At 38.8% G+C, this 14145-nt stretch overlaps 1 protein-coding gene across 1 annotated transcript; it reads right to left on the bottom strand.

Moving 5' to 3' along the window:
* Positions 1-3797: 3797 nt before the first annotated feature.
* On the bottom strand, positions 3798-13940 carry LOC110289150 (solute carrier family 22 member 27-like; the record flags this gene model as incomplete). Its single annotated transcript, XM_021155328.1, has 5 exons — positions 3798-4251; positions 5181-5384; positions 6346-6454; positions 13011-13225; positions 13825-13940. Coding segments are annotated over 5 exons (705 nt in total), but the record flags the coding sequence as incomplete, so codon positions are not given.
* Between the last annotated feature and the right edge of the window lie 205 nt (positions 13941-14145).

The following is a 14145-nucleotide window of genomic DNA, read 5'->3' on the forward strand; positions in this document are numbered from 1 at the left end:
TGGTTGGGGAAGTTTTCTCATATAATTTTGTTGAAGATATTTACGGGCCCTTTAAGTTGGAAATCTTCTTTCTTGTATATACCTATTATTCTTAGGTTTTCTCTTCTAGTTGTGTCCTGGATTTCCTGGATATTTGGGCAAGGATCTTTTTGCATTTCACATTTTCTTTGATTGTTGTGTCATTGTTTTCTATGGTATCTTCTGCACCTGAGATTCTCCCTTCTATCTCTTGTGTACTGTTGTGTTATGCTTGCATCAATGGCTCCTGACTTCTTTCTAGGTTTTCTATTTCCAGAGTGGTCTCCCTTTGTGATTTCTTTATTGTTTCTACTTCCATTTTTAGATCCTGGATGGTTTTGTTCAATTCTTACTCTTGTTTTGTTGTGTTTTCCTGTAATTCTTTAAGAGATTTTGTGTTTCCTCTTTAAGTGGTTGTACCTATATACCTGTGTTCCCCTGTATTTCTTTAAGGGAGTTATTTCTGTCCTTATTATAGTCCTCCATCATCATCATCATCATGAGAAGTGACTTTAGATTCATATCTTGCTTTTCTGGTGTGGTGGTATATCCAGGAATTGCTATGGTGGGAGAGTTGGGTGCTGATGATGCCATACTTGGTTACTACATTGGTTTCTGTTGCTTCTGTTCTTAAACTTGCCTCCCACCATCTGATTATCTCAAGTGTTCCCTGTCCTTGATATATCTGATTGTAGGCTGTCCTACCTGTAATCTTGGCTGTGTCAGAATTCTTCAGAGTCCAGCTTTCTCTGTGGTCCTGTGATTCCGGAATCCTCTGATTCTGAGATTCTGGGTGTGTCAGAGTTCTTAGCAGTCAAACTTCCTCTGAGACCCTGAGATCCTGGTATGATCAAACCTCCTGGGATCCTGGGATCCTGGGATCCTGGGATCCTAATATCCTGGGTTATTAGAGCGCCTGGAAGTGGTACCTCCTCTGGGGACCATGGGGCTGTCTGCTGAGTTCGAAACCAAGGTAGAATAGTGCTGACTGAAAGGAACCCAAGCCTCTGGTCAAGTGGGGTTCCTGTGTCACTGCTTCTGATGGTCCAAGCACTCCTGGTGGTGTTGGAACAGATGTTGTGTTCTACTCACCAGTGATCCTAAGATCCTGTACGTGCTAGGGCAATTGGGGGGGTGGAGAGTCCTCTGGAGTCTGTGGGACTGTCCACTGAGTTCACACCCCAAGATATTGTTTAAATTTTGTTTGTCAAGGAATATCTTGGTAATTCCATCTGTGGTAATTGAGACTTTTCCTGGGTATAGTAGCATGGGCTGGCTTTTTTTGGTTTTGTCTTTGTTTTGTTTGGTTTTTTCTCTTAGAACCTGTATGGTATCAACTCAAGATCTTCTGGCTTTTAGAGTCTCTGTTGAGAAGTCTGATCTAGTTCTCATAGGTCTGCCTTTATATGTTACTTGACTTTTTTCTTTGCCACTTTAAATATTCTTTCTTTCTTTCTTCTGTGCACTTGGTGTTTTGATTATTATATGATGGGAGAAATTTCTTTTCTGTTCCAATCTGCTTGGTGTTCTATAGGCTTCTTGTATGTTTATGGCCATCTCTTTCTTTAAAGAAGTTTTCTAGTATAATTTTGTTAAAGATGGCCCTTTGAGTTGGGAATCTTCACTCTCTTTTATACCTACTATTCTTGTGTTTAGTCTTTTCATTGTATCCTGGATTTCCTGGATGTTTTGGGTTAGGACCTTTTTGCACTTTGTATTTTCTTTGACTGGTGTGTCAGTGTCTTCTATGGTATTTTCTATGCCTGAGATTCTCTCTTTTATCTCTTGTATTCACTTGGTGATACTTGCATCTGTGATTCCTGCTCTCTTTCCTAGGATTTCCATCTCCAACATTTTCCCTGTTTGTGTTTTCCTTAACCTTTCTATTCCCATTTTTAGATTCTGGACAGATTTGTTCAATTTGTTCATTTTTTATTGTATTTTCCTGTTTTTCTTTAAGAGATTTATGTGTTTCCTCTTTATGGGCTTCTTTTGTTTGCCTGTGTTCTCCTGTATTTCATTAAGAGAGTTATTTATGTCCTATGTAAGATACTACTTAATTCCTCGTAAGATGGGAAGTTGGAGCAGAATCTTGCTTTTTCAGTGTATTAGGGTATCCAGGGCTTGCTCTGGTGGGAGAACTGAGTTCTGGCGTTGTCAAGTTCTGGTGTTTTATGTTTTTACACTTGCCTCTTGCCATCTGGTTATGTCTCTTGTTAACTGGTCTTGCTGTCTCAGACAGGAGCCTGTTCTTACTGTAAGCCTGGTTATGTTGAGCTTCCTTGGGTCAGGTTGTCTATGAATATGGAAGGGTGTCTGGAGAGCCTTATCTGTAGCCTGGCTGTGTCAGAACTCATGGGGGTCAGGCTCTCCCTGGGTGGAGAAGGGGTGGGGATGGGACCTTAAGCACAAGATCTAATCCGGAGCATAGATGCAAACTGGAAGGAACCTTTATCTCCACAGGACTGGATGTTCTGCATTCTCTGAGCCCTGAGTGGTCCCAGTTAGGCCATGTATTGAAGCAGGTGTTGGGACTCACCTGTGAGCATGGAGGGGTCAGAACTTCTGGGGGTCAAGTTGTCTGTGAGTGTGGGCAGAGTGGTGTTGCTGGAGCACTGGATTTGCTCTGAGGTACAATGCAAATTTGAGGGGAAGTAAACTTGAATTGATTAAGACTAATGATTTTAGGTGAGTTACCCCCTGTTTACAATTGAATTTTTTTGCTTTATAATTGTCAATCTTTGAGAGAAACTTTTTTTTTCCTTTCTTTCCATGTATAATTGAATCCGCTAATTATCACTGATTTTTCATGTATATTTATGTGTGTGTGAGTGTGTGCATGTATGTATGTTTTATATATGAAATATACATCTGATAAAAGTAAAAAGTATTTTTAAAATACCTTATTTAAAGATGCTTAATGTTAGTTATTCTTCCTCATGCCCTCTCTGTATTGTCTGCCACTCGATTCACCCACTGATTTCTGTTCCTACCATGTTATTTCCCCTTCCTTTTCATGTCAACTTTGTTCAACTCTAACTTTCCTTTAAGCGGTTTCTTCCTCACCCACTCACAGTGCAGTCTTTCTCTTTGCCTGGACTCCAACCAAAACTGGATATACAAACAAATGAACAGATTGAAGGGATGTGTCACTGCTATCAGTGTATTGCTTTGGTACTGTTAGTGTAATTGTCCTACTTTGTAAGCCAGTTATCACCCATCCTTTGCTTTGTGTCTTCGTTATGCATATTCTTCTGTATACAAGACCTATGCAATCTTTCCACTGTTCTCTCTAGTGCTAAAAAGCCGTTTTTCAAATGTAGTCAATCTTCTTGTTATAACTTGGATTTAAATGACTCAAAAAGTTTCATCTACTGGAGAGTCAGTCCCCTCCATTTGGTGATAGTGAAAGGACAGAAAATTTGAGGTGCGGAAGTTTGGAGAGTTATTTTGCTGCGAAAATTTGGGGAAGCATTGCTTTCAGGATTCTACTTTGTTCTTGGCCATATTCAGCTACTTTTGTCTACTTTTTTCCAATGTTGCCTCTTTTCTTCTTTTACTTCCTTCTCCTGTGTTCTCTGTCTATCTATCTATCTATCTCCCTCTCTCTCTCTCTCTTTCTCCCCCTCCCTCCCTTCCTCCTTCCCGCCCACACTCCATCTTTACCTCCCTCCTTACCTTACTTGCAAGTATGAAATTAACATTTACCTCCTACCATACTACTGCTTCACACCAGAGATGAAGTGCCTCCTGGTAACCATGAACTGAAGCCAGTGATGTGGATTTGGGGAAAACAGTAAAGATTTCTTCCTTTAATTTCCTCAGGTATTATATGATAACAGTGGAAACATAGAATGCATACACCATCCAAAAACATAGTAGGTGTACGTGATTACAAAAAATGTCAAGCAGGATTTCTTTCAATGTACTGTTCAATTCTTTCAATGTTCTTTTTAATTCTTCAAATCACTTATGTGATTGCTCATAGATATTTGACATATAATAATGTATTGCAGCAATTAGAATGTGATCTGTGTTTTCTTGTTAATCTTTATTTATCAAGAAGTTTGATAATATCAAAAAAGAATTCTGAGTAATCATCTGGGAAAATTGTCACCATGTCCTGAATACAATTTTCTTCTCTTGGATCAAACGACAATTCCAGGAGTTCCTCAAAACCTTGTGACTTTAATGATGGAATCCTCCTCCTTTGCTTGTCTTGATTCTTTCCAACTAGAACACACAACAACAACAACAAAACCATAAACATGAAAACAAAATTTGTAAAATCTGGGAAAAAATAGTGTTGTCCTTCACAAAATAATCTACTTTCACCCATCACCTGTGTAACAATGACTACTTCTGAAGGATTTTTGGTAAATATTGTAAAATAAATTCTCTGTTAAGTTGTGAGTGAGATTTAGTACTTTACATATTGGTTATCAGGGGATTAACAAATGAGTTTTGGAAGAAAGCACTTGAAGTACATTCAAAACTGTTAAAATCTATTCCATTAATTTCCTTGTTAAGACCACTTAATTAACCTACATATTATTCTCTACCTGAACATTTTCATTTCTAGAAAAACCAAGGCAATTGGAATGTCACAGAGAATAGAAGCATGAATCACTTAGATACACAGTCATCTATGGCATGTCCTTTAGTCTTGCATGTTATTTATTTATCCTAAATTATTCCATGAGCTTTGCATACTCAAACCTATAGACTGTTAGTTTCATACACAGACACACACACACACACACACACACACACATATATATATATATATATATATATATATATATATATATATATACACACACACACACACACATCTATCTATAATCAGACAGAATACCAATAAAACCAGTAAATTTTTTCTGGCATAGCTTGAGCATAAGTAGCCTCTCTGACATAGAGAACCTCTAGGAACATTTGAATCTACAGTACAAGTGGGTTACTATTTGTCCCTATTCAAAAATACTGACTACAATTAAAATAACCCCAAATATCAGCATATATAGGAAATACACTCCCCAATTGAACATAGTGACCACTATAAATTAACACAATTGATCTTGTTTTTCATTGCTGCTTTACCTTCCTCAGCATAGTCCATTAGCAAACAACTCCCTTAAAGAACACAGAGAGGTTTTACTCACTCATTTCCTACATCATGGATGGAGTCAGGAAGAGGTTGATTCTTGGTTTCAGGAAGGAGAAACACACTAAACCCATAGAGGATAGAGAAGCCTCCATAGAAGATCCAGGGCAAGTTGGCAGAGTATATCGCTAGCATCATAAACAGGGGGGCCAGGAATAATCCACTATTACCAAACATTGAAATGACTCCCATACCTGTTGCCCTTGGAGCAAGAATATAGCACACACAAAAAAAAAATCTGGTAAAAATGCACACTTGAAACTTGTGTCTTAGAATCATACAGATCCTTTTTAAAACCTTAAAACCTGTTACTTGACAAAAACCAATGCAATTAAATTTAAGGATCTTGGTAACTTACTCTTCCTTCTCAAATTTATTTCATTTTGTAATATTTGAGGTCAGATTCAGACCATGAAGACACTTCCTTATTCAACACAATGAAACAGAAAGAGTAATATATGTAACTTATCTTATATTTTAGCTTTATTTATATGTATACATATATGAGTTAAGGATATAGGCTCTAAAATTGGGAAGGAAATACAAAAAGAGGTAGAACCTATCTCAAAATGGATAAGAGTTTGACTATAAAGGTGACATGAAAATAAAGGGGTTTACTGAGCAGTAGAAGACCAGCAGAAGTGTGGATCGGGGACTGATGGAGTTGAATCAGCACGAAGAGCATCTCTGAGATAATGTTATAAAGCAACAGATTGTACTGTATTCCAATTTAAAGAAATGTATCCTCACCTACACACCCTAAAAAATTTAGGGTATGAGAGCATTCAATTGTAAGGTAGAATGAATTAAGTAAAAATAATAAGATGATCAGAGAGAATAATGAAAATTAATATGATAAAAAATATATGACATGCCCACATAAAGTTGCCTTAAATAAATATAATAAAAGTAAACAAATTTAGAGTATGCTGTTGCTTGTAAAAAACACCTTTTCAGTTGTTCCATTATTTACATGAGATACTAAGTAGTAGTACTTTGGTAGACTTACATATCTCAAAACAAAGTGAAATTTCAGGATACTAAAGTTATAAACATTCTCTTTATAACCAAATGGTTAGATAACTACCCAGTCTTTAGTTTTCTTCCTTTAGTTGCATAGAATGAATGGAGAAGTTATTCTGTGACTGACTTGAAACTTGTACCTTAATGTGGTTGGAAGTAGCTCATTTATATGAAGATTACTAACACACATACATAGAGAAGAAAGTGCTGCTGCCAATGTGGCCATAATAATACGCAGGGTCTGCATTTCTAGAGAAAGGAAGACCAAGGGTTGTGGTTAGTTCAGCTTTGCTATAGTAATTTGTAGTTCTCAATTCCCAAGCAAAGATAACAGTGGTAACACCTCATCAGAGGTGTGTGCAAGTATAAAATACAGAGAGGAAAATCAGCAGAGAAAAGAAATCCTATAATGGCTAGTATGTTGAGAAACGTGACCAATTTATTCATGATAGTTTGTGGAGAATCAAGGATTTTGAACAGTTGTGCTCATTCCTTCATGTTTCAGACAGTGGTGAGTCCAGGCAGAAGTCACTTTCATATTTCCTCTCTAGGGACTCAATGGTCCTCCAGCAGAATATGAGACTGTCATGGGGTGAATCATGAAAGAATTCAAACTCTTAAAGAATCATAGGCCATTGAAATCCATGATAAATATGGAATAAAACAAAAGAGTGTCATAAAACTGGAGGCTTGTACTGCTGAGATGGCAAATTCATCAGAAATAAAAAAATAAGAATTTCTTCTAGGACAATGAGAAAAGCATTGAACACGTGGGCACAGGGGAAATTTTCCTAAGCAGAACACCAATGACTTACACTCTAAGATCAAGAATCTACAAATGGGACCTCATAAAATTGAAAAGCTTCTGTAAGGCAAAGGGCACTGTCAATAGAACAAAATAACAACCAACATATTAGGAAAAGATCTTTACCAATCCTACTCCTAATAGAGGGCTAATATCCAATACAAATAATACAAAAAAAAACCTCAAGATGTTAGACTCCAGAGAACCAAATAACCCTATTAAAACATGGGGAACAGAACTAAATAAAGAATTCTAAACTAAGGAAACTCAAATAGCCAAGAAGCACCTAAAGAAATACTCAACATCCTTAGTCATGAGGGAAATGCAAATCAAAACAACCCTGAGATTCTACCTTACACCAGTCAGAAGGGCTAAGATCAAAAACTTAGTAGACTTCAGATGCTGGAGAGGATGTGGAGAAAAAGAAACACTTCTCCATTGCTGGTGGGATTGCAAACTGGTACAATCACTCTGGAAATCAGTCTGGCAGTTCCTCAGAAAATTAGACGTAGTACTACCTGAGGACCCAGCATTACCACTCCTGGGCATATACTCAGAAGATGCTTCAACATATAACAAGGACACATGCTCCACTATGTTGAAAGCACCTTTATTTATAATAGCCTGAAGCTGAAAAGAACCCAGATGTCCCTCAACAGAGGAGTGGATACAGAAAATGTGATACATTTATACAATGGAGTACTACTCAGTTATTAAAAATAATGAATTCATTGAATTCTTAGACAAATGGATAGAACTAAAAAATATCATTCTGAGTGATATAACCCAATCACAAAAGAACACACATGGTATGCACTCACTAGTAAGTGGATATTATCCAAAAAGCTCAGAGTACCCAAGATACAATTCACAGACCTCATGAAGCTCAAGAAGAAGGAAGACTGAAGTATGGATGTTTCAGTCCTTGTTGAAGGGGGAACATAATACGGACGGGAAGAAATGCAGAGACAAAGAGTGGAACAGAGACTGAAGGAAAGGCCATCCAAGACTGTTCCACCTGGGGATCTATCCCATACACAGTCACCAAACCCAGACACTATTATGGATGCCAAGAAGTGCATGCTGACAGGAGCCTGATATAACTGTCTCCTGAGAGGCTCTGCCAGTACCTGACAAATACAGAAGTGAATGCTCTCAGCCAATTGGACTGAGCGCAGTGTCCCCAATGAAGGAATTAGGGAAAGAACTGAAGGAGCTAAAGAGGTTTGCAACCCCATAGGAAGAACAACAGTATCAACCAGCTAAACCCTCAGAGCTCCCAGGAACTAAACCACTAACCAGAGTACACATGGAGGGATCCATGGCTCCAGCCTCATATGTATCAGAGGATGGCCTTATCAGGCATCAATGGGAGAAGAGGCCCTTAGACCTGTGAAGGCTATATGCCCCAGTGTAGGAGAATGCCAGGGCAGGGCTGCAGGAGTGGAGGGGGGTACACCCTCAGAGAAGCAGAGGGAGGGGGAATGGGATAAGGTGTTTCCAGAGGGAAACCAGGGAAAGGAGATAACATTTGAAATGTAAATAAAGGAAATATCCAATAAAAACAATTAAATAAGAAGAATATATATATTCATATATAAATTCATATATTCATACACACATACATATGCTCTCCATAAACTCATATGTTGGAATGCTTAGTACCAGAAAATAGAACCTTTTGCAATAATTAGAAGTATTATAGGGTGTAACTTTGGTGAAGGAGATGTGTCACTGGGGGGTGGTAATTGTGATGTCAGAAGCCCAATCCAGGCCCAATATCTCTCAACCATGGATTAGGATAAAGCTCTTACCTACCCATCTGTACCACACTTCCCTCTATCCATGATCCTTGCAACCATGCTGGCTACCATGATGATACTGGACTAAACCTCTGCAACTTCGAGCAAGGCCCCAATTACACACTTGATCTCATAAGAGTTGACTTGGTTGGTCATGGTATTTCTTCACAAATATAGACCTGTCACTAAGACAGATACTGGCACCATAGACTCAGCTGACCATATTTGTGATATCTTGACCATTGTTTATTAAAACATTACTGAAAGCATTGGGACTTAGAATAGAAGAGTGGTTGGATGATTTAAGTGAGGCTTACTGGGCTATACTAGTAGAAGAATGGAGGACAGTGCTAAGGCTTATTTGAGGGGTGAGGGCCCGGCAAAATAAATTTCAGATGGGAAAAGTTCTAGTAACTGGCCAGAGACAATTCCTGTGATTTGGAAGCAAAGATTGTTGCTGCTTTTTGTCCCTGTCCTGAAAAAAATATGCTTCAGACTAAACAGTTTGGGATTAATTAACTCTGACAGAGAAGATTACAAGACAGCCTAGTATTAATTATCAATTAATTATTAGTTATCACTAGTATATAGATCTACATGAAAAGGACAGAACAGATGTGGGGCATTGGGCTATACACAGACAGACTAGATTCCTGCTGGAGATCTGCTCCTCTGTTACAATTACTCTACAGGTCCATCTCCACATAGTGCCTGCTGCCACAGATCCACCTAAGACAACACTATCTCCTGAGACTTACAGACATCAAAACTGCCTTCCTCCAAAAACCTCATCTGACTAAAGACTCCCAAGACACGTGCTAATCCCCACAAAAGATAGGCTTGGGACCTTCCAGCTACAGATGAACTCTCTTGCCAAAGCCAATTGCTGCTGAACTTGGAGAAAGTTACATGATAGTGAGTAAAACATAATGTCTATCTAAATTATTTACTGTTCAAAACTGATGTTATAGCTGTTCAAATTGTACTGCCCATGAAACAATTAATTGATTGTATAATCTCTTGCCCTCCCAACCCTTGCCCTTAACCGTTTTTACTACTCTGGCTTAGCTGTGCTACTTCTCTAGGCTATATGTTTTCTTCTGATACTTCCACACCACCTTAAACTTTCACCACAAATGACACAGTCACACAGTGACCCCCCCCCCCACCGTTTTATAAAAACAAAAGAAGGATTTGTGGGTCATTGGGCTATACACAGTCTAGTCTCCAGTCGAGCTCAGTTCTGAACCCTGGTAGAACCTGGTGGTGGTAATTCCCACCTACATGGGACAGAATTCCCACCTCATGTCTCCTGGACCCCTGGCTCCTGTCAAAGTTACTGCCCCCACAGCACCCACAGGAGAGACTCATGGCTAGTAGTCACATACACTATGTCCCAAGCTTCTGGCCTTCGGTCTAGACTCCTCCCAGTTACCTAGCAACAACAAGATAACAAGCCCACTATAAGAGGGGCTTCTTGACCTCTCTCTCCCTCTCCCTCTCCCTCTCCCTCTCCCTCTCCCTCTCCCTCTCCCTCCCCCCTCTCTCTCTCTACTCTGTCCCTCTCCCTCTCTCTCTCTTACCTCCTCTCTCTCTAAGCTCTTACTCTCTTAAGCTTTCACCTTTCTTATTTCCTTTCTCTCCTCTCTTTACCCCTTCCCTCCTCTTGGCCATGGCTGGTCTCTCTCTCGCTTTTACCTTTTCTCTTTCCCCCTGCCTTTCTACAATAAACCTGTTAAACCATAGACTGTTGCTGTTCATCAAGGCCCACTGTGCTTGGACTATGGGATAGGCTTTCTTCTAATGAGCCGTTTCTAATCTCCCAATGGAAGGCCTTCCTGTGCTCCAGCCAGACTGGATTTAGGACTCTCGCCTGTGTCTGAACCTCTCTCCCTCTGCCCTCTTCCCATGTCTCTGAGGCAGAGTGTGTAGCCCTGGGGCCCCTAGTTTATTCTCAGCTCCTCTGCCATATCCAGAGTGGGATGCTGGAGACTGAGAACTTAGTACCAGGGGCTGCCCCTTGTCCAGTGGGGTCAGTGGCTTCACACAGCCAGATGCCCACCCGGGCCGAGTGGAAAGCATCCAGCAGTCCTCCCGAATCCGCCTGCCCAGAGCACAGGAACTCTGGCAAGATGTGGGCTCTCTCCCTCCTCCCTTTTCCCCTACATTCTCATCCCAACAAACAGAGAAATAGAAATAATGCAAAATGTATAGTTTGAGGAGAAAATGAGTGCCAGTAAATATAATAAACCTAAGGCTGGTTATTAAGGAGATTTAAAAAAAAGTCTAATGCTCAGTGTAATAAATGGAGTGATAACCTCAGTGTAAGCACTAAACTAGCTATGCTTCCAACGTTTCAAAACTGTTTTTAAAAAACTTAAGTTGCAAATGAAACCATCCCCAAAAGAAAGCTGGTGCTAATATAATTAAATAAGGAGGCCAAGTTCTATCCCCATCAAGCAGCCAAACATGATAGGTTTAGACAATTGGATCTGGACTAAAAGTCAAGGGTGTAAAAATGGGGTTATATATACCTCCATGACTGAGGAAATCATCTGATTGCAAGCATGTGTCAGGCAGTTCCCTGATGGAGACCAAAAGAGACCATAGTCTGAAGTTGTGAAAGTGAACCCTGGCTTTCATTTGAGACCTCAAGATGTTGATGATGCCACAGTCATACATGCTAAGGGGAGCTGCAGAGCAGGAGTGGAACCAACCCAAGACATAGAAATAGGTTACAGCAAACAAGGATGAAAGGAGTTTGGAATCAAATGGGCATTTGATATCAGACATGGAAATGCAGAGTTTGGAGTTTGCCCTGCAGGTTTTCATTTGCTTTGGGATAGTAGCTCCACATTGTCTATACCTTCCCTTTTTGAATAGTAATGAACATTCTGTGCCATTGTATATTGGATGTGATCAGGTTATTTATTTTGAATTTACAACCGATTGGATTTAAGAGATATCTGTGAGTGGGAGGAGACTTAAATTATGGAGTTTTAAACAGTGTGGAGACAGCAATAGGCTGAGGGGACTTTTGAAGTTGGACTGAATGCCTACTGGGCCCAGAGATTGGAAGTGATAGTTCAAATAAGAACGACCTCTCAAGACTCATAGTTTTGAATGCTTAGTCACTGGCACCAGTGCCACTATTGGAAAACAATAGAATGATAGGTAGGTGTACTGGAGGAATTGTATCATAGGTTGGAATTTGAGGTGACAAAAGCCCATCCCAGGCCAGTCTCTCCCTTGGTCTATGAATCAAGTTTTATATTAGCTGCTTTACCAGGTCCCTGCTTTTCTATGGCCATGAGCCTTGTTATGATGATAGTGAACCTAAACACTGACACATTAAGCAAACCTCCATTTAAGTGCTTTCATTTATGAGACTCTCCATTAATCATGGTGTCTCTTCACAGAAATAGACAGTGACTAAGACAAGGAGAGAGAGAGAAACTGAGAGTTCAAGAGTTATAGAACCCATCATCATGGGATTTAAAAAAAAAAAAAAACATATTACAATCCTGCATTTTAGCAAAGGAATGGACCACATAAGTACCACTACTTATTACATATAGGTACTTAATTTAGTAAATTCAGTCTTGAGATTTTTAATTCTTGGTCTACTTGTTCTTCTTTGCACATCGTCTATATTCCAACACAACTGAAAATTATTTTCTTGATTAACAACCCAACTGGCATACATAGTACATACAGTTGGTCAGACATTTTTGTGTAATCTGGGGTAGAATTATAAGGCCTAAAACATATATGGCTAGAATAAAAAATTTAATGGCCAAAAATGAATAATCTATAATGTTAATAAATGGCACCAGCTCCAGACACTTTTAACTGTAATAAATATTCTTTAGTAAATTTTGACTTCTGTTTTTATCCAGCTCCTTAATGGAGTATGTGCCTTGAGTTTCCAACATGGCTACCAGAAATTATTTGATTAGTGCTCTGATATATTGTATGTAAGGGATGATAAATCCTGAAAAAATGGAAGAACATAGTTTTTTGTTTTCGTATTTTTGGTTGTTTGTTTTGTTTTGTTTTTGGGTTTTTTTTTGTTTGTTTTGTTTTGTTTTGTTTTGTTTTTGTTTGTTTGTTTTTTGGTTTTTTTGTTTTTTGGTTTTTGTTGTTGTTGTTGTTGTTGTTGTTGTTGTTTTTTGCTTACCTTGTACTCTTTCCTTACCTTGAGGTACAAATACAGCTGTCAACATGAAGATTCCCCTCAGGGACATGAGAACTAGCTGGGTTATTCTACGTCCCATGTGATTAAGAACAAAATGTCCAATAACACTAAATAGTATGCCCAATGCACTACTGAGAAACTGCAACAGGATAATATTAGTACTCAGGTGTTGGAGGTGAAGTGATAGGCCAAAAATAGATACTGTAAATAAATATCTGTAGCAAAAAAAAAAGAAAAACAGCATATCACAAGGTTTAGAATTGATGTTTGACAGGTGCTAATAATATTGAACAAGAAACCAAATTCTAGTAGTTTTACTATGAAGGCATTTTGGCTTTGGGAATTTTTTACATCTAGGGTATCATTTTATAGCCACCAGGAATCATTGTGTAATGAGTGATCAAATCATAATCACTCTTGAAGTTTTGAAAAGTGTTAGTGGGTTTGTAGTATACATGGTGGGTGTTTCCATACACTCACCTGAATGAAGGTTCCATCTTTATATTAATACATGTTCTTCAGTTCAATGTATTTATGTACATTGTATTGGAGTTTTTATCTTCTTTGAAGTGAAATGAGACAACTGGGGAGTAACAACATCCAAGTTTATATTGTGTTTGGCATTCTCACCATCAGCCCATGGTGATGAGCCTGGCATGGATTTTGGATGTACACACTCTTCACTGCACAGTAAGTTCTGTGTAGCTATTCTCAAAATTCTTGGATTACTTCTAGCAACAGAAATTGTCATATCAAATCTGTCAGTGAGAAAATTTGTCTCTACACTATTTCAATAGGTACACTGTACGCATACCTCATTAAGGACAGGACACATATCCGCTTTCGTAAGATGGGTGTGTGGAACAAGTCTCTTGGAGAAGATTTTCTCTTTGCTGCCTCAAGTTCATTCTTCATACTTGTTTTCACAACCTTTGAAAATAAAAACAAGAGTCTGTTTAATTGTCACAAAATGATAAGAACTCTGGGGTATTACATACACTTATAGAAGACCAGATCAATAACTATTGATTTTCTATACTGAAAATATGAACATCAAAGTTACATTTACAGCCAAAAATTAGAGTGAAAGGAAAGCCCACAAGACAAAAACACTCAGGGGATTTCTACAGTGAAG

This window comes from Mus caroli, unplaced genomic scaffold (assembly GCF_900094665.2).
Source record: "Mus caroli unplaced genomic scaffold, CAROLI_EIJ_v1.1 scaffold_17044_1, whole genome shotgun sequence".
Classification (NCBI taxonomy): domain Eukaryota; kingdom Metazoa; phylum Chordata; class Mammalia; order Rodentia; family Muridae; genus Mus; species Mus caroli.